This window comes from Botryllus schlosseri, chromosome 10, assembly GCF_051294905.1.
Source record: "Botryllus schlosseri isolate E-star chromosome 10, Bs_hap1, whole genome shotgun sequence".
In the NCBI taxonomy this organism is placed as follows: Eukaryota; Metazoa; Chordata; class Ascidiacea; order Stolidobranchia; family Styelidae; genus Botryllus; species Botryllus schlosseri.
Window position 1 is genome coordinate 8,492,409 of NC_137245.1, and position 21,963 is coordinate 8,514,371.

Below are 21,963 nucleotides of genomic sequence, written 5' to 3' on the forward strand. Positions count from 1 at the left end.
TCCCATCATTCATTGCATTGCAGTCTTGTGATGTTTTGAAGTGATGAAATTTTATGAATAACTTGAACTTGAACCCATATACCCTCCTGTAAAGTGTAAGACGAGGCAGATTCGAATCCTCCATATAGTCGCTGCCGCATAGTGATCATGGGATGTACATGGTACACAAGAAAAGAAAACGTTAGTATTTTACGTATAGGCAGTTTTGGAAGAGGCGAAAGAAAAAGTCCTTCATAATCGATATGCTGTCAACTCGGGTAGTATTTAAAAAAGAAAATCAATTTAAAACAAACATGCCCCTTTTTTAAAACATGTTTTCTTGTTTTTAATTATGTTTTTTATTTAGCCATGGCGTCAGGAACGTTTAAGTGTGACGTCACAGTGGATTCACATTGACAATTGAAAAATAGGGCGAATATGGCTCCTTTGTCGAAAAAGGTTTTTGACCGTTGTCATAAATGGACAAAAAATATCTTTAACCAGGACTACATCGTTATGCAGCATTTTTATGGACGGCCGTCGTCATCATCACAACATCCACTCCACATCTCCTCCGTACCAATGATCTATATTTACGTGATACAACTGTTGAACCGACGACAATTACGTCGACTAAATCGGACACAAATTGTTCTTAGGCTCGTATTACATGTTTTTCGAAAGTATTTACACAATTTTAGTATATCTCTGCAACTTTTGCACAAAAAATTCTTGATGTTTCAGAAGGGTATTTTATAAACACCATTTGTTTTAAATGCAACCCCACTGTCATCACGTTACTAAAATCTTGCATTTGTAGAGGTCCTTGCCATAATGCCATAGGCCTCTTCCTTTACGGCATGCGGTCCATTTCGCACACATGCTACAGCATCTGCTCGGTTTCATCAATCTTCACAGAGTCACGTCTTTTCTTTTGTCTTGCTCCGTCCGTTCCGAAATTGGCCAGCAATTTGAATCCGTAAATTCTAAAATAAAAGAGACACGTAGACGCGGCCATGTGTCTACTGTACATTGTACATGTGCATTTGTGCAATGCACATGTGTATGTGTAACACCCAGGGCTTTGGAGCAGCCGTAAATTTAAACTGCTCCAGCTCCGGCTCCGGAGCTTTCTTCTATCATACATTAGCTCTGGCTCCAGCTCCGGAGCAACATTATTACCACTGCTCCGGCTCCGGCTCTGAAATTATTGAATGGGCCTGTCCATATCAGGGGTGGCCAACCTGTGGGCCAAATGTGGCCCGCGAGAGGGTTTTTCGTGGCTCGCGAGGTAATTTGCTAATATATTATCGAAAATGAATTTCTCAGATTGTGAACTTGCAATGTCAACCAAAAATTACAAGTCTGGCTGCGACACTTGGGATGTTGATGACTAAAATCAGTTCCGACGCATTGGCAGCTTCAGGGTCCAGTCACATTTTCAGTAAATCGTCGTACATTACAATAAACTAAAATAGTAGTGAAATTTTTCTACACGCTTCGCGTGTTTAATTGTCACACGATTTCGTGCTCGGTAGCCTACCCCCTACTGAAAATGAAAAAAAAACGCCTAATTTACCCGATTGAGTCTAACTGTATACGCAATTGCGGGAGAAAGTCTTTTCGCGTTTGCGCTCGCATAAAGATCGTCGACGGTGAAATGTAGACACAAAATCACTGTCGCATATTATCGGAGACCTTCGATATCGATGTGGCCAGACACCGAATAGTCGTGTCCTTGCAAACTGATCCTAGCGGGCGGTATACAGCAGTAGACCCCAATATACTCAAGTAATAATATTGACCTAGTTTATTGATAATCTTTGAAAATTTTACCCGCTTGGCGCGGCTTGTGGACCGCGCACTCGTTCGTCAATTGCATGTGCCCCTTTAGCCGAAAAGGTTGGCCATTCGTAGTCTATATAGATTACTAATCTACCCATAGGTTAGTTATCTATAGTAATCTAGAGCAGTGCTCTTCAACCGGGGTGGTCGTACACCCTAGGGTGTACCAGAATTTGCAAAGGGTGTACCACTCGGATGGGGTGTACAGGGGTGTACCAGATCCGGATTACAATGAGCCGATGGCTAGCTATCACAAAGGCAGGTTTCTGGGCCAGGACAGGTTGACGCACAGGTTAATGACCATGCAGCACCGTAAATGCCACACCCCAAACCCCCCAATTGGGGAGGGGGGTGAGCTCGAAGGGGGGGCCAAATTATTTCGTGAATTAACATAAATTATAGCGTATTTTTTGAAAATTTATGCAATTTTTTTCAAAATTTAAAGTTGCCAATTATGTTCATTATTTGGTACTCTTCCCCCAAGAAAAAACACGCAACATTTATAGAAATGGACATATCGGCGTTGGCCATTAACACGCCACCACGCACCAAGATATATAATGATTTAGTACTTATTACATGCGACTCCAAGAAGTGTGCCAGAACGATCGGCAGCGCGAAAAGCTTGGCCGAAACGGACTGCCCTTACGCAGACCGAAAACTTCGTTATATATACCAAATAATAGGTTTAATTGTCCATAGGCGCCTAAATGACTGGCGCTATATGTTCCTGTCTTGGCAATCTGAACCTCAGAAGACAAATACCATCCAGCAAGAAAAAATATATGCCAGTGAAGAAATACCAATTTGAAATCGTGTGCGTCTTTTAGTTTAGTACGTTAGAGCAATTCTATATTTTTGATATAGCAGACAGGAGGTCACGAAATAAAATCATGTAACGAAGTCATACCAACGGGTCCGCCCACCCAAAAATGTTTAATTATTATTTATGGGCCCTAAAGTTTCCGGTAAATCTGATAACATGAGCAGAGAAGACAAGATATTGATAGCAATATATATGCAATTCAATCTTATTGGCCGATTGTATCATGAATTATCGAAAAGTTTCGTGATCCGAGCTGGCACACTAAACAGTGCAGCAAATTTCTCGGCAAAAGCGAACACTGTGATGAGGGGTCGGTTTATCACCTATGAGAACCCAAAACCCAAGTTTTTGTGGGGGGGAGGGGGCTGACGAAGTGCTGTTTCGTTCCTGCCAACGGGTATACGCCCGAGGATGTCTAATTATTATTGGGATGTCCTACAATTTTAAAACAGACTTCGCTCAGCTCCACCGGTAAATCTGATTACGTGAGCAGAGAGAGGTTCAAAATTGATAGCAATATATATCTAATTCCCGATCATATTGCCCGATTACATTCTTAAATTACTGAAATTTTTCGCGCTTCGCGCGTCTAGGCGGGAAAAGCGGTCTCACATAACGTACACCCAGTGGAGATGTGAAATAGCATCAAAAAGCGGATAGCCAAGGGAGGGTCTGGGGGGCGAAGCCCCCCATAAGTTAGGTTTATCACCCCATGGGGGGCCCTAGGCCAACGATTTGGGGGGGGGGGGGCTGACGAAGTGATGTTACGGCCCTGTGAGCATGGTACGATGTTGTCTCAAGTGTAATACAGTACACCGTTTGATTGTGATGTCATAAGCACAAATCTCCCGTAATCATTTAGCCGTCGGCAATAGACCAATGGCTCCGTTTGGTGTTGGAAAGTAGGCAGTTAACAAACATGTGTTCAGCTAGTCATTAGTCTTTTAGTGATTTTTGAGGAAACCGCCGCGATAGCTCAGACTTCTTGAATCGGTGCTTCATACCCGACGTTAATAAATACCGCAATGAAGATAAAAAAAAGTGACGTAGCCAGTCAGGGTCGAAACAGCATCCATGATGAAATCGAAACCCTTTTGTTTTAAAATGCCGATGTTATGTCCAATATTTCGCCATACATTTGTAATTTAATATTTTGTTACTAGTGATTCAAATTAGCGACAATAGACTGTGTATAGCGACATGGGATCTGAGGTTACTGACATCTCATGCAGCCCATGTGCTTCTGTCGACCGTGGGTGGTGTGGGGCAGGCCTGATACGCAGTAGGCTGGTGCGCCTGCTATCATCGCTGATCTGAATCACCGCTTCTGCAGCAGTAGCTTTACCTATTCTCTCCCCAATACTGTTACATTTAGGTTGATTATCGTTCGTAATGTCATGCTGTTTTGGGGCTGACACGAAATAAATTCCAATTTGCGTGACAGGCGGCCTAACTGGCGGCGAATAGACTCTGTGACCAAATACTATTTTATTCAAATTCAAATTTTTGACGGCAATAACTCCGCTTCTACTGGTTGGAATTGAACCAAATTTGAAGAACATCGTTTTTATAGACAACCTAATACTTTCATCGGGTGAACAGAAAAATTTGAAATTTTTCGTTATTTATTTTTCCCGTACTGGTTGGAATCGAACCAAGTTTGGTGTGTAGGCTTAAATTAGGTAACCTAACAATTTTATCAAGTAGCCAGTACGATTTGAGAAAAAAAGTCATTTTTGAAGGCCCAATAATGAACAGGGGTGTACGAGTTTTGAGCAAACGTTAAAAGGGTGTACCACTCCGAAAAAGGTTGAAGAGCACTGATCTAGAGTCTGTCAGCCGTCAGTAACATCCGATGTAGCAACAAAGACATAGGTGCCGCCGTGCTGGCTTGTGACGTCAAAATGAATACTTGTGAATTGTCGATAACATCATAGTTGCACTAGAACGCACTTTACTCTATGCCAGTGGTTCCCAACGTGGGCGATTTGGCGATCTAGGGGGCGAAAATAACGAAGGGGGCGTTAGAGGGGCGAAAACGGACGAAGGGGGCGATAACAACAAAGGGGGCAATGGCGCGTTAAAACGGTTGGGGAGTCAGGACCGTAACTGCCGCACCCCAAACCCCCAATTGGGGGGGGGTGAGCACGAAGGGGCCCAAAATTATTTCGTGAGTTAACATAAATTACGGTACAGAGTAATGTTTTAGAAATTCATGCAACTTTTTCAAAAATTGCAGCGCGATTTCGTTTTGTCATATGTCTTGATTTGGGGGTACCCTCCCCCTCAAAAATACGCATGAATTATTGAAATGGAGACTTCGGCGTAGGCCATTACTGCGCCACGACGCACCAAGACAAATGAAGTTATAGACCATGTAACATACGACTCCGAGAAGTATGCCAGAACGATCAGCAGTGAGAAGACCTTGGCCGAAAAGGAATGCCCTTGTGCTGACCGAAAACTTCGATATACATAGAATTTATACATATATAGGCTATTTAACTGTGCATAGGTGCCTTAATGGCTGGCGTTGAATGTTCCTGTCCTGGCGACCTGAACCCTACAGAAAGAATGTCATCCCGCAGTAAAAAAAATTATTTGCCAGTTCAGAAATACCAATTTGAAATCATGTGCGTCTTTTAGTTTGGTACGTTTTGGATTTCCATATATTACCGGTAAATCTGATTACGTGAGGAGAGAGAGGATAAAAATTGGCGTAGCTGATATGTAGCGAAATAAAGCCCACTGGCTGAGGGGAGTCTGAGGTTTGGTTTATCACCCTATGGGGCCCAAGACCAACGTTTTCGGGGGGGGGCTGACGAAGTGCTGTTACGGTCCTGATTGGAGTCAAGCTGGAGAAATGACTTTTTTTTTGGTCAACTCACGAAAATTTAGCTGTAAAAGTGTAATTTCGAGGTCGAGTCGAAAAGTTGACATTTTTTTACTAGTCAACTCGCCTGTGATCCCAGTTTGTATACCCATTTTTGGCTCCCAATATTTGGAAGCGATGATCGGTGTGGAGCTTCAAAAGTGGGCGATGAGTCGAAAAAGGTTGGGAACCACTGCTCTATGCCATTGCTGTGCATCGCGTTGAAATTCAGGCCTGCTGTTCAATTATGATAAATCAGCAGATGTGGTTGTTGCATATATAATAGCATCTTATGAAATACGTCGGAGCCGGAGCTACTCCTCAAATAACGGGCTCCAGCTCCGGCTCCGGCTCCGGCTGAATTTTATATAGAGCTCCGGCTCCGGCTCCGGCTCCGGCGAAAATGCACGGCTCCGGGGCTCCGGCTCCGGGCTCCGGCTCCGGCTCCAAAGCCCTGGTAACACCTGTAAAGGTTTGCGGTAATGACATCAGTACGCTGTACAGTGTACACAGATTACACTTATATGGGGGCCTTGAACCCTAGCTTGAACAAGAGAGCGCCAAGGTGAGCGGATACGTTTTCAGCGCCCGCTATGATAGCATCAAAAAGCCATAAATCTCGAAGACAGGAAGTCTACTTATCCGATTACATATAGATAGAGGTTTTCACCAACCTAATTTATACACCCGCGATACAGCAAGAAATCGGCGTAAGACGCTAAATTTGATGAATTGGATATACATCAAGAAATACGAAATCTACAGACTCATCAGAATCGCCGTTGCCACATAGGGAGTTATCATTGGCTGCAGTACTTCACCAACCGTCAGCCAATTAATACCATTTTGGACGTAACTTCGCCAACCGTTGGACAATAAATAACATTTGGACCTGAAGTCTACTGGATATTATTCATCTAAAACAGGGGCGGGCAAACTAATGCCCGCGGGCCGTATGCGGCCCTCCACACCGTTCTGTGCGGCCCGCGAGAGTCTAAAGAAACTCTTTAAAAATATTGATAGAATGCGTACTAAAATTGATATAATGCAGGGACTTGATTAAACTATTTCTTAGTATATTTCACCATGATATAATTCTTAAACTGGGGTGCGTGAAAGCATCAGAAGTGGGGCGCGAAGCTGAGCTCAACTAAAAAAAATTTTCGCGCTCCGCGCGATTTACCTGCAGTTTCATATTTGTTGCTCTGTATTTAGTCTGAATTTAACATTTCGAAATCTCACATCCATAGTCGTTACCTTCCATGCCATCAACCTATCCGTTAGGTTGCTAGCAATCTGGTTGCGATTTGTTATATGACGATAAGGGTGTGTGAAATATTTCACCATCATAGGGGGGGGGGTCAAAAGTTTGAGAACCACTGTTCTAAGGTAAATACTTCCTATATTATTTCTTTATGTTTAATTCCGGGCGAGACAGCCCGATCTCAAGACCCACACAGTTTGAAAGGTTTCTACTGCTAAACATCACAGAAATCCTAAACGATATTGACATAATTCGGATCACGAGTGGGATTTTAGTTTGGCCATTCCAGTTTTAATTATTTTAGTAATGTACTTATAAAAACCGATTCGAGCGTGTCTTGGGTAGATTTGTTCTCTTTATGCGTTGACTTGGGGCATTTATATTTTATCTACACATAGTAGAAGCGTGTTTGAAGCTACCATAGTTATTATTCTGTGAGCATTGTGTGTCCTGGAACTGAACCATAAGTGAAATTAGTAAATCTATGAACAGATCGCTGCTCGCAGATTTAAATTTTAATCCTGTTCTAAGAATCAGAATAACCGACATTCATCTCTATAGTTTTGACAAATTAGTTATTGAAGTTGACCAGCCTATGAAATCTCGCCACTATCTTTCTGACCCGTGTACGATATCATCAAAGCAATGTTTGTTTGTTTGTTTTAAATAAGCACATATGTTATCTCCATGTCCTCACTATATATAATCAAATACCAATATTGCGTTTTGGTTTATAAACCCATTTTATATAGCGCAGCCCGCGAATGGATTCAGATGTTGAATGCGGCCCGCGAGCTCAAAAGTTTGCCCACCCCTGATCTAAAAGGGTTGGTGTTAATATTCTCGATCTACATGCTGCTGTATCCTCGCTATTGTAGCTATTGTATTGGATTAACCCCGTGTTGCGTGAATCGGAACGAGCAGCACCAACGCATCATTATCTTCATTCTTTGACTCTTGACATAGATATTTGCGTCAACTCGAAATCACGCAGACTAACAATAGTTTCCTATTGTATCTACTGGAAATAATAGTAGCCTACGATTAAATGGTAATAGTGTTTTTTTGCCCACATCACTTTTTATGTTAAATGCGGCCCTTATACATGGGACGTTGAGAACCCCTGATATACAATGTGACAGTATGGTTGTACTCGCACGAACATGGATAGTAGCGCACAATGGCGCACACCATTGGTTCCGGTTGAATAGAAGTGAAGACAAGGAATGTAAAATGATGAACTATAGTACACAAAGTGTGCCAAACAGATATGAGTCGCTCTGTGCACTGTGCGTGTACAGTACAGTGACGAGTGTACGCCGTATGGTATAGTAAATATAGAAAGTGTGGTGGTGCTGATTCGATCACTCTACGTTTCGTTCCACTTCCATCGTCTATAAAGCATCTTGCGGTACAGATGAAAATAAACATATAGGCTATTTCCTATCTTGCTCATGCTTATACGTTTTAGGGATTTAGCGGTATGCGTCAACATGTTTCAACTCGAAATTACGTGTGCGTAACCAGATGGGATAAGTCACGGCGGAGGATTTTGTAAATCTCACGTTTACACAATCTCGAGCCCCCAAATAACATGGCCGTCTGTGCAAACTTTTTGTAATTGCTAGCACAAAGCAAATATCCACCTTTTATTGCCGCGTGCTTCCGCCGCCGTGTCAGGCACGGGCACCCCAAGGGTCTCCGGAATCCATAGTATAGAGATCAACGCACTTAAAAGAGATGCAGTACCCATCATCGCATTCGCAGCAATGTCGCTAGTATTTGCTGAAACATAATATAACTGAGGCAATCAAATCGTGAAATGATCCTGTTTATGCGACATTGCAGCGTTTCTATTTTCAAAACATCAACATCTGTGATGTAGTTTGCACTTTGCAGTAATGATATTTTTGATGAAATCTCAAATAAAAGTTATGCGGAGAATGGAACAAAATAGCTATAAAAAGGTCAGTCTGCCAGCCATGCTGGTGTCACTCAATGTTTAAACATTTCAACGTTATAGTGAAACTTTTGCGAATAGTTTTTAGTCAATCAGTCTCATCCAGCTTATCTCGTCGAATGCTGTTTTGACCTTACAGCCATGTAACGGAGATAACCATAATAAGAACACGAATAATTTCTCATACATATTATGATGCTTCGAGAAATCCTGATGCCAGGATTCATATGACTGAATTATGCCAGGATTTATATATAACAAACACACTCACAATCTGGGTTGGATTATTCATCATATTTATATATCACTTGGAAACTAATTACTGTAATCAGAAAAGACACTGCTCGCCGCGTTTCGCGTTTCGGTATATTGCTAACGTGATGTTAGTTTCTTACCAAGATACATGACATACGGCGCTATGATTGACCCGACCCGGCCTGCACCCGAGCAGAAACTCATCGCTGAACTCCTTTGGAGGGTCGGCATAACTTCGGTGGGCAACAGGTACCAAACGTGAAACACTCCGCCAATTGATCCTTTCCCGATCATAGCAAGGATCGTTTTTAACGCGTACAGGTCTGATAAAATATGTGACAATTCACAGAAATGAAGTTTCATTGTTCTTTAGGCCAGAGAGAAAATGATTAATGGAAGAGACTAAGGAAACAGGGCATTAATGGACGGGCCGACGAACCGGGCGTCAATGCAGCCGCAATTGTATGTCCAAAATTATTAAAATATTGGAGTAAAGATGATTCCCCGAGCTATTCCAATGCTCCTGTGTTCACTGCTCATGTTATTGTAGATTATCTTTATTCAATTTGGTGGATACTGATGATGAGTCATGTCAGTCATATTACAAGCTTAAACCGCAGTTATACGGACGTCAACGCTGCTAGGCAAGCACATGCAAAAAGCTGTTTTTTTTCGAATCAGTCCTAACTCAGTTTATACCTACTATCGAATGTTAACATGGAATGCCAACGACCGATTTTGCAGTTTCGTTCCCCTTCGATGAGGCTGGAACAAGGATTGTTTTGCGGCAGCAACTGTAGAATTTCTGGGAATCCAAACGTTATCTTAATCGAAAGCTACTGTGGCACTGATTCCGAAAATATAAATTGAAATATGGTCAGATTCCGGACTTTGACCAACAATCACCCTCAACATCTGATATGTGCATTGTTCTGAACAATCGGATGGCGGATGCTATGTGCCGTTCGCTATGAAACAATTCATTCTATATTTCAAATTTGATTAACCGCATTTTCTGACGTTCGCTCCTGATGAAAGTCAGTCGAAAGTTTCCATTGGAATAAATTTGGCAACATGAAAGTATTGTTTGCTGCAATATTGCAGTTATGTTCTTCCAAAAGCCCATTTAATCGGATGGATAACTGCAAAACAATCACCCAATGCATCTCTCCGATTGTTCGGACGATGCCGATATTTCATAATTGGATCCCGAATTCCAGGTGGTTCCAGTGCCTGATCATATTCCAATTCGTATTATTGGAATCGGTGCGACAGTACCTTTCGATCAACAACAGTATCAGTAAATTCTGCGGTCTGGATGATGACTTTTGGATTGCCAAAAATTCTACAGTCGCTGCCGCTAATCAATCCACACTCCGGCCTCAGCGAAGCGGAACGAAGCAGAAAATTCAGTCGTTGCAATTCCATGTTTACAAACGATGTACCGATATACCTATACTAAACAAATTCAAATACCTTTGAGCGACTACATTTAGAATTAAAATTTCCACCGACCTTTTGGTATAAAGGGAAGACCCAAGCTTGACAGGCCAGTAAGTGACATGAGTAGAAATGCGGTTCTTGGTCTTCCTGCGTGCGTTAGAAGAAGGAAAGTAATGACGAAAGCCGGTAAGTCCACGATACCAGACAGAAATACGTTCAGAAAGCGGTCACTGCTGAAGTCCGTCGAGAACAGTGCGATAGCGTAATACACTGTTGATGTCACGAACCTGAAAAGGAATCGTACACACTTTTCCAATGAAACATTAGTTCTGATTTCGTGAATACTTTGCGAGTAGGTCACCTAAAAGTGTAATGCCAGTTTCATCATACTATACTCGTGTACCTCCACGATAGATTTAAAATTGATTATGACTTAATCCGGCCCATGTAACTGTAGCATTTGAATGCAGTAAGTATGAATTTAACCATCACGAAATACTTAAAATAGTTATAGTTGGACTGCGAATAGCATGGGTGTACTCTTCCATGAATGATTGCACATCGCACGGGTTTGCATATTACAACAACAATGCATGTAGTGTCTCCGCTACTAACCATCCGTAAATCAAAGCACAAAATCGTTTTGCTATTCCTGCTTTGAATAGCACTCTCAACGCTACGATCGCCCCTGAGGATGTAGCGTTGCTCTTTGAGATGATCACGTGGTCGTTTTCCTGCAGTATAGATCATTTAACGTACATATAGACTGTGAAATAGATTCACTAAAGCACCATTCGCCACTATCGGGAGTATATTTGATTTACGTCCAGTACGCAGTCGGTACAAAACATATTTCGACGAACTAGAAATGTTCAAACTAAACTATAGTGAACGTGTATATTCATTTTTCGATTTGAATAGTATATCGTAGGCCCTGGTAGCGCCCTTTGCAATCTCAGCCCCGCATGGAAATAAGAAGTTGGAATCGTGTGGTAACTAACGGAAGAAATTTGCTTTGCTTACTTTCCACTATCCTTCCACTATATACTGACAATCTTGATGGGTGGTCAATAAATAACAACAATTGGCTCACTCGAAAATCCATCATCATATTAAAACTTACCCTAAATTGTCGAAACCCCCTCCCTGTACCTTACCTTTGAGCTGATCACGTGAAATGAGAAAGGATAAATGCTTGATAGGAATACTTGAAACTATTAATATTAATGACGAAATTCATTACTGATTCTGTAAATTTTTCGCGCTTGGCGCGACTATAACGATTCCCAAAAACATGACCACTCGTGATTTCGGTGCGTATAGTAAGCCAATCTGAATAAACAAATCGGTGCCGAGCACACGGCAAATGGACATGGACAATTTAACATGAGTATTTGGCGTCCACTTCATTAAGACTGTGCCCTGGAATGTGGCCGTATAGGCTACAAGACTATAGTGCGGCCTTGGATAGCAAAATGATTGGCCATGGCCACCCCTGGGTTAAATCCGTGATAGCTGTACCGTAGCTTATACTTCGTGTAAGGAAGAATACGGAAGGCATCTGTACGAGGTATATTATTAGTGTTTGAACTGTCTACGGGGGTGGCCAACCTTTTTAGAAAAGGGCCACATGCGGATCTTCGAACCAGTACGCGGGCCACATGAGTATTTATAACCTTGTTTAGTCGTCCGATATGAGTGAACCGTATTTGGTTACGATGAACGCAGTTATCTTACTGCCATTCGCGACTCTGTGTACTTGTCATCATTACGTCACATCGACAAAAACCTTTCAATATTTGGAACTCGGTTAACCTCATTTACTGGCGGTCACTCCTGAAGAGGGCCAGTCGAAAAGCTTCGAGTGGAATAAATATGCAATATGAACGTATGTATTGTTTGCTGCAATATATTGTTATTGTATTTATCGTCGGGATATCAGCATCAGTGTCAGTTTAATTTGTCATCATGTTCCGCACAACGCTTTCTTTTTTAAGCTTCTGAATACTTCGTTTTCTATTCACACTTCACACATTAAAGTTGACAAGGATTTCGCATTTAAAACACATTTGTGTGAAGTGTTTACGTGTCTATAGTGTAACACAGGGCCGGCCAACCCGTGGTCCGCGAGAAGGTTTTGAATGGCCCGCGAGGTAATTTCCGAAATTAGTAATATTATCAAAAATGAGTTGCGTGAATCGTGGAAGGCCGACAAAAAATTTGATTAGTCTGGCCGTAACACTTGAGATGTGATGATCAAAATATTAGTTCCGATGCATTGGCAGATCCGTGAGCCACTCAAATTTTGGTAGATCCTCGTACACTATACAATAAAGCAAAATAATTTGCGATAGATTAATCAAAAGTCGAAAATTTCTACACGCTTCGCTCAACATGTTGTCACTTGATTTCTTGCTTTTAATATTGTTGCCTCTTTGTGAAAATGAATGAACTCCTAATATATCAGATTGAGTCTAACTATAATCGCGATTACTAGACAAAGCGTCGTTCAGCATATGCGACCTTGCGTTTACGCTTGCAGAAAGACCGCCGACTATGAAACCTAGGCACAAAATGAGTGACGTATATTCGTCGAAGCTTTCGATATCGATATGTTCAGACGCCGAATTATCCATACCTTGCAAACTGAGCCCAGCGATATACAGCAGGCCCGCAATATAGTCAAATGAAAATGATATTGACCTATAAACCTCAAACAATTTTCGCGCTTCGCGCGGCTAGTAGCCCGCGCGATAGTTCGCAACCGAATGTGGCCCTTTGGCTGAAAAGGTTGGCCACCCCTGGTGTAACATATCAACTTACACCTTCTTCTGTTAGGTTGAGCGCCATTTAACAAAATTATGCTTTCTTGGAAAGTTGTAACTGCCTTTATTTCAACTGTGTTATTATAATTTAGTAGTATTTAAAACAGCTGTCATTGCAAAAAAAACCTTGAATTGAAATAAAAATACAATCTTTCAAAGATTTACAACATGCATCACCAATTAAGCTACCACAGAACTTAATTTCTTTGTTTATAGTAATGACGAAAGCTTGCATAATTGAATATGTGATGAAGTAAAAACTTGACCTGATTGAAAAGAATAGTTTCATTTCTGTGTTCAGTGCGAAAAATTGAAGAGCAGGTAAATCATCCTTGACCTTTCAAAAATAAATTTCAAACGCAGCACAGTGTCATCGATATTTTCCGTCGACGTTTATGAATAACTAAATATTAACAGTTTTTTCACAAAACATCACCAATTTTTATATTTATTTTTCAAAATTACTGAGCGAATGGAGACTGGAGAGGTAAGGCACATAGGTGAGGCACAGACGAGTCGTGTCGCATCTGGGATAATACAATGCATCATAAACAGCTCAGAATTTATAATAGCTGGCAGTCAAATGCTGTTGTCGCTGTGATTTCAGAAATCAGAATATTCACAATGTCACAGCCCCAGTAGTAGGCTTACCAAACGTCAGTAGTATAGTAGATCGCTTTGGGTGTGCCTGGGGCTCTTATGGGCGCGGTCGTGAGGTGCCTGGAAACTCGTGTTGGTGACTCGTACTTTCAGACCCCCCCTTTCGGCGGTGAGGTGCCATGTGTTCTTATGGACGTGTCGGTGAGTCGTACTTTCGAGTATAGGCTACGGCGATGACTCGTATTGAAAACTCGTGTTGGTGATTCGTACTTTCGGGTATAGGCTGCGGCGGTGAATCGTATTGAAATACTCGTGTTGGTAAGTCGTAATTTCAGGTATAGACTGTGGCAGTGATTCGTCTGTCGTGTATTCTTACGGGGTCTGTGGTGATTCGCCATGTGTTCTTATGGGCGTGGCGGTGATTCGTACTTTCAGGCATCTCTCGCGCGGTGTTGAATATGTATCAAGTAAATAGTCATGTGAATGAATCTTTGTTAATGTGTATATCGTGAAAACTCGTGGTCGTGACTCGCCTTTTTTACTATAGGCGGCGGCGGTGATTCGCCTGTCATGTATTCTTACGGGATCTGTGGTGACTCGCCATGTGTTCTTATGGGTGCGGTCGTGAATCGTACTTTCAGATATAGGAATCCCTCGAATGGTGTTGAATATGTATCAAGTAAATAGTCACGAGTATCGTTAAACAGGAAATTCACTAAACCGCAGTGCAATGTGCGATTTTGAAAAGGATTATCGCGACCGCGTTTTGATATTTATGACCCACTAAATACATCCGTTTTGGAAACGCGACCTGATGTGAGGATTTCGAGCGCGCAATATCGTATCGATTATTACACTAATCCAGTCAGTACTATCACATTCAGGAGTATTCAGCATTCAGCAGTGACACAAAAAGCAACCAACAAATAACCACGCTCGTAAATTAACACTTCAAAAAGTGTAAAATAGATTGCAAATCCCGCGATCGCTAACAAGATAATGTCTCGGGCATAACCCTTTTAGTGACTTGGTGTTAAAGACATACCGATCGCTCACAAGGTAATATTTCGGTAATTAGTTTGTCACAGAGCCGTCGCAGACGGTGATTCGAAAACCAACAATTTGACACTTTCTGGTGGTCGCTACATGTTTTGACACTTCGAACAGTGGCTGACTTTAGTTGCCCGATAAGAATTATGAGAATATTCAACCAATGTATCAATTTGACAACTCGAAATGAAACTTACTACACAAACCAAGTTGATTCGTATCTGAATGTGTTAATTCGGTACAATTCTAATTATTTTGAGAAATCTTTTCGTGATCTTTTGATTCGACCATAACCCGAATATTACTGACGCCGACTTTCAGCTACATCGAATTATTCGCACATTCCACGCCGCTGTTTTCAAAATTATAGAATCAATACCAACTATAATTCTGCAAGAATCAAGAATCACAAGTATGTGCATTATACAGTTATTGTCTTTATCAACATGAAATCAAACTCTTAACAAAAACACGCATCTTATCACTCGTCAACTCTATCATGAAAATCCTCGAGTCCTTATCATCAAAAATGTTATAGCGCGGCGTCGGAATCCATTCGTGAGATGTACTAAAGGTAAATCCAGATAATCCAAAATGAAATATTTGGACTTTGACATAGTCTGAATTGAAATACATTGACAAACATGACTACCAACTTTCACCCAGTCACATTTCAAGATTATACTTTGAAACAATCCTTGAAACTGACAACTCTATTCACGACTCCGTTTCCGTTTGTAAAATAGAGTTTCAGAAATACTATCGCGATATTTTAATGTGTTACTACACACAATAGAATCAGTCAATGAAATACCACCTGTTGTAAATATTTCTAACTTGACAACCACTTGTGCATACCGCGATCAAGTTGCGACGCGATGAGTTAAATCGGGATATTTCAATCTATTTGTCGAAACCTTGAACAAACTATCAGGTTATTTTTTGTTGTAATCGAGTGAACGGAAATAGTATTACGTCTCAACATTTTAACATCTTCCCATACACAAAAGAGTAAAATACAAAAAAAAACTTGTCAAGTCAATCCGTTTGTAACTTACCCAACCAAAGCAAAAAGTATCCTTATGAAAAGTAGACAAGACTACTTGAGTAATCACCACAATCCAAAATCCATAGCAAGTTCGGTTGTATTCATAGTCCACCAACTCGTATTTTTATTCCACTGTAAAAGTCGTTACTATTCTGCAAGACAAAGAAATTACTATGTGGTATATTTTGTAAGACAAAAGTAATTACTTCTCAGTGTCGGCGACTTGAGATTAACATAATATGTTTCAGTATACGAGATTTGACAGTCTGACCATCGTAGTTGAGAATTCATTTCTTACAATCGAACACAGGTGTTATATCAAAAATTATCATGATTTAAACATAAGGATTGACACATTGATTTTGACATATGAGATTTTGTAATAGTTGATCAATACTTTATTATTAAATTATTTGCGTTAATTAGACCCGGCGTTGTGGTAAATGTTATGACAGCAACAAACTTTTCAGTACCAATGTTATTAACATATTAAGCTGTAAAACTATGTATGTCTGAAATGTTCTTGATAGGAAAATTACTCCACCTTGGTAAAAATCACTCTGCGTATCGCGGATATCAGAAATATTTCCAGTAACCAAGACTAAAGATGAAACGACAATTTCGTTTGCTGATTAACAACCGGTACAATACTTTATCATCATAATCCGCGGTGAGAATTGAAACACTTTCGCGCATTACCCGGTGTCAAGATATCACACTAGGTGAATTGACATACCGCCGCTTGAATAATACCTAATCCGTTCGCACCATTTCACATACTTTGATCATTAAAAAAGTAAATTGTGATATGTTTGTTAGATGCATCCAATTCAGTTAGAAATGTCTGGTGCACAACAATCGTAATATCAAAAAAGTACTTGCTACACTGTTTTTGCTAAACGTGTTTTGCATTGTTGTTCATTTGTAGTATTGATTGAAATTGTTCTTGAACGCTCAAATAATAATTCCTGACATGAAACTAAGCCGCTGAAAGTCGTTACCATCACGAAGATACAATGTGTACGATGTTTGTCAAATGTGTCCTACCTGGCCAACAGAAAACAATTTTCACTCATTCGAAATGAAACCAATGTGACGGTCTCCATTCGATATTTTGTTTGTGTCAAATACTTTGCAATGAACACATTTGCGTGGTTGAGCTTTACATCATCAAGCTGTTATTTGTAAATCAAGATTTCGGTAAACTTGTAAATGTATCGTTTAACTAACCGACATTTAGTGATTGGGGAACATACCAGACGATACACATCCTTCTCCGAAATACTGCATTGATCTTAATTTCCATCATCGTGATAATCTAAGTACATTTCTTTCGAATTCGTAACAACCGACTATGACATGATCAATTTTTGACAAGTTATGCTTAGAAGATTGGTTGCATATCGCGAAAAAAATAACATACCACTCATATTGATACTGTTACTCCATTGATCGATATTTTCAAACGAGTAAAATTTATTACTTGAGTTTCCCCGCTTAATGTAAATGAAAACTCATCCGTCTTTTAACATCACAAAGACATTGATAAAAAGTAGGCAATCAAACACAACACTTTGTACGACACTAATTATTGTTCCACACATCTCATTTCATACTAAGTGTATACGAAAGATATTCATGACACATGAAAATATTCCCATGCTACAAACCTATACAATGATTGGTGGTGCTTTCAAACTGTTTCGATATCACAAGAACTTTATTGTCTGAATGGGTGTTCATGTATATTAATAATCAAATAGTTCAACACAGAACTAGTACTAACAGAAACATCAGAGTTGTTTACACAAAAGTTTGTATGTGTACAGTATGCGAATACCATGTGTAAGTCCAGCACAATTGCGGTATCCATCCGAGTTTAGTTAACACAAATTTATTACAACGGAGCCACGTAAACTTTCGTGAAAGAAAAGCATACTCACTTCCGGATGGTTCTATCAATGCCATAGCAATACATCAGCTACTCCAACAAAAGAGTACATATGTTTTCTAGTCGCGGTCCCTAAATCATACACACCAAACAATCTACTTTTGCTAACGAAAAGTGCTGAGTCATCACATAATCGCCCTCACAACAAAACAGCTAGTAGATATTATCATTCAAAATATTCCTAACCCTTTACACACCAGTGACAAATCATATAACGAATATGTTTTGTGGGTCGAATTGTTGTTCAGTGTCAAGTCTACCTGTTGAAACTTACATTAAAACAACACAGTCACAATTCAATTAAAACCACGAATCTATTTTCATTTCGTCACATACAGAAAAATAAATTTTCTTTCCCCAACACATACTTGTAACCAATCGCTTTCATTAAACACACAACTCCATAAAAGTATTCACTTTCTACAACATAGACATTCCGATGTAGTCAAGAAATATTTTTATTAATCAAAATCATCGATTTCTGTTCACGGCGTTAGTGTGTGCATGTCATACCTGTGGGCCCCGTATTAAAATGGACACGACACGACTGAATGTAAGGGGGTAGAAGTCTATCGCATCGATTTACATGTGGTCTTCGCTACGGTTTCAAAAAACGAATCACCCATTTTGCATTGATCGAGACCGAGCGAACCAGTTACACGTATTCGCGGTAATGATTTTGCTTGTCATATGCGAATGGTAGGGTTGCTACTCTGGCAAATCAACATACAACAATCTTCTGACGATCATAATAGCAATTTCATTTTCCGCCCCTTCATAATTGTATACGCACGAAAAGTATGTTGTACAACTCGACAACTACGTTTAACAAGACCAATCACACTACCAGCGTTGAACACAAGATACCTACCCAAGTCGAAAAATATCATACTGGTTTGGACAACTGACGTTTACCTGTGTGAAATTATCATTTTCACTTGGAGGTCCACCGTTACCTAAGTAAAATACCATTGTCCTTTGGGGATTTATCGTTAACCCAGTGTAACAAACCCCTTTTCACTTGGAAATATATTTTTACCCTGGATAACAAACCCCTTTTCACTTGGAAATCTATTTTTTCTCTGGGTAACAAACCTTTTTCACTTGGAAATCTATTTTTTCTCTAGGTAACAAACCTTTTTCACTTGGAAATATATTTTTTCTCTGGGTAACAAACCTTTTTCACTTGGAAATATATTTTTTCTCTGGGTAACAAACCTTTTTCACTTGGAAATATATTTTTTCTCTGGGTAACAAACCTTTTTCACTTGGAAATATATTTTTTCCCTGAGCAACAAACCATTTTCACTGAGCAACAAACCATTTTCACTTGGTGGGTCGTCGTTTACCTGAGTAAAAATATCATTTTCCTTTGGAGATCTGGCGTTTATCCAGTGTAACAATACATTCTCAATTGGTCAGCCAGCTTTTCCTAGAGTAACACACCATTTTCATTTCGAAATCTGACAAACACACCCGGCAATTGGGTATTTGTTGTATTGACGACAGTTGGAAATTGGGTTTGTTATCCAGGGTAAAAATATATTTCCAAGTGAAAAGGGGTTTGTTACACTGGGTTAACGATAAATCCCCAAAGGACAATGGTATTTTAGTTAGGTAACGGTGGACCTCCAAGTGAAAATGATAATTTCACACAGGTAAACGTCAGTTGTCCAAACCAGTATGATATTTTTCGACTTGGGTAGGTATCTTGTGTTCAACGCTGGTAGTGTGATTGGTCTTGTTAAACGTAGTTGTCGAGCTGTACAATATACTTTTCGTGCGTATACAATTATGAAGGGGCGGAAAATGAAATTGCTATTATGATCGTCAGAAGATTGTTGTATGTTGATTTGCCAGAGTAGCAACCCTACCATTCGCATATGACAAGCAAAATCATTACCGCGAATACCTGTAACTGGTTCGCTCGGTCTCGATCAATGCAAAATGGATGATTCTTATTTTGAAACCGTAGCGAAGACCACATGTAAATCGATGCGATAGACTTTTACACCCTTACATTCAGTCGTGTCGTGTCCATTTTAATACGGGGCCCACAGGTATGACATGCACACACTAACGCCGTGAACAGAAATCGATGATTTTGATTATTAAAAATATTTCTTGACTACATCGGAATGTCTATGTTGTAGAAAGTGAATACTTTTATGGAGTTGTGTGTTTAATGAAAGCGATTGGTTACAAGTATGTGTTGGGGAAAGAAAATTTATTTTTCTGTATGTGACGAAATGAAAATAGATTCGTGGTTTTAATTGAATTGTGACTGTGTTGTTTTAATGTAAGTTTCAACAGGTAGACTTGACACTGAACAACAATTCGACCCACAAAACATATTCGTTGTATGATTTGTCACTGGTGTGTAAAGGGTTAGGAATATTTTGAATGATAATATCTACTAGCTGTTTTGTTGTGAGGGCGATTATGTGATGACTCAGCACTTTTCGTTAGCAAAAGCAGATTGTTTCGTGTGTATGATTTAGGGACCGCGACTAGAAAACATATGTACTCTTTTGTTGGAGTAGCTGATGTATTGCTATGGCATTGATAGAACCATCCGGAAATGAGTATGCTTTTCTTTCAGGAAAGTTTACGTGGCTCCGTTGTAATAAATTTGTGTTAACTAAACTCGGATGGATACCGCAATTGTGCTGAACTTACACATGGTATTCGCATACTGTACACATACAAACTTTTGTGTAAACAACTCTGATGTTTCTGTTAGTACTAGTTCTGTGTTGAACTATTTGATTATTAAGATACATGAACACCCATTCAGACAATAAAGTTCTTGTGATATCGAAACAGTTTGAAAGCACCACCAATCATTGTACAGGTTTGTAGCATGGGAATATTTTCATGTGTCATGAATATCTTTCGTATACACTTAGTATGAAATGAGATGTGTGGAACAATAATTAGTGTCGTACAAAGTGTTGTGTTTGATTGCCTACTTTTTATCAATGTCTTTGTGATGTTAAAAGACGGCTGAGTTTTCATTTACATTAATCGGGGAAACTCAAGTAATAAATTTTACTCGTTTGAAAATATCGATCAATGGAGTAACAGTATCAATATGAGTGGTATGTTATTTTTTTCGCGATATGCAACCAATCTTCTAAGCATAACTTGTCAAAAATTGATCATGTCATAGTCGGTTGTTACGAATTCGAAAGAAATGTACTTAGATTATCACGATGATGGAAATTAAGATCAATGCAGTATTTCGGAGAAGGATGTGTATCGTCTGGTATGTTCCCCAATCACTAAATGTCGGTTAGTTAAACGATACATTTACAAGTTTACCGAAATCTTGATTTACAAATAACAGCTTGATGATGTAAAGCTCAACCACGCAAATGTGTTCATTGCAAAGCATTTGACACAAACAAAATATCGAATGGAGACCGTCACATTGGTTTCATTTCGAGTGAGTGAAAATTGTTTTCTGTTGGCCAGGTAGGACACATTTGACAAACATCGTACACATTGTATCTTCGTGATGGCAACGACTTTCAGCGGCTTGGTTTCATGTCAGGAATTATTATTTGAGCGTTCAAGAACAATTTCAATCAATACTACAAATGAACAACAATGCAAAACACGTTTAGCAAAAACAGTGTAGCAAGTACTTTTTTGATATTACGATTGTTGTGCACCAGACATTTCTAACTAAATTGGATGCATCTAACAAACATATCACAATTTACTTTTTTAATGATCAAAGTATGTGAAATGGTGCGAACGGATTAGGTATTATTCAAGCGGCGGTATGTCAATTCACCTAGTGTGATATCTTGACACCGGGTAATGCGCGGAAGTGTTTCAATTCTCACCGCGGATTATGATGATAAAGTATTGTACCGGTTGGTAATCAGCAAACGAAATTGTCGTTTCATCTTTAGTCTTGGTTACTGGAAATATTTCTGATATCCGCGATACGCAGAGTGATTTTTACCAAGGTGGAGTAATTTTCCTATCAAGAACATTTCAGACATACATAGTTTTACAGCTTAATATGTTAATA

General features: G+C 39.8%; 1 protein-coding gene across 2 annotated transcripts in view; it reads right to left on the reverse strand.

Annotated features, from left to right (window-relative positions):
- Positions 1 to 708: 708 nt before the first annotated feature.
- The window catches only part of LOC145449005 (organic cation/carnitine transporter 2-like), a 35,617-nt gene continuing 14,362 nt past the window's right edge, over positions 709 to 21,963 (reverse strand). Inside the window, exons 7-11 of one of the 2 annotated variants that reach the window (XM_080327465.1) lie at positions 11,060 to 11,178; positions 10,517 to 10,731; positions 9,142 to 9,324; positions 8,433 to 8,571; positions 709 to 965 (exon numbers count right to left, since the gene is read on the reverse strand). In XM_080327465.1, the coding sequence (XP_080183591.1) occupies positions 863 to 965; positions 8,433 to 8,571; positions 9,142 to 9,324; positions 10,517 to 10,731; positions 11,060 to 11,178 (759 nt within the window). In that variant the 3' untranslated portion in view covers positions 709 to 862. The remainder of the gene's footprint in view (positions 966 to 8,432; positions 8,572 to 9,141; positions 9,325 to 10,516; positions 10,732 to 11,059; positions 11,179 to 21,963) is intronic. The other variant, XM_080327466.1, reaches the window with a different exon arrangement.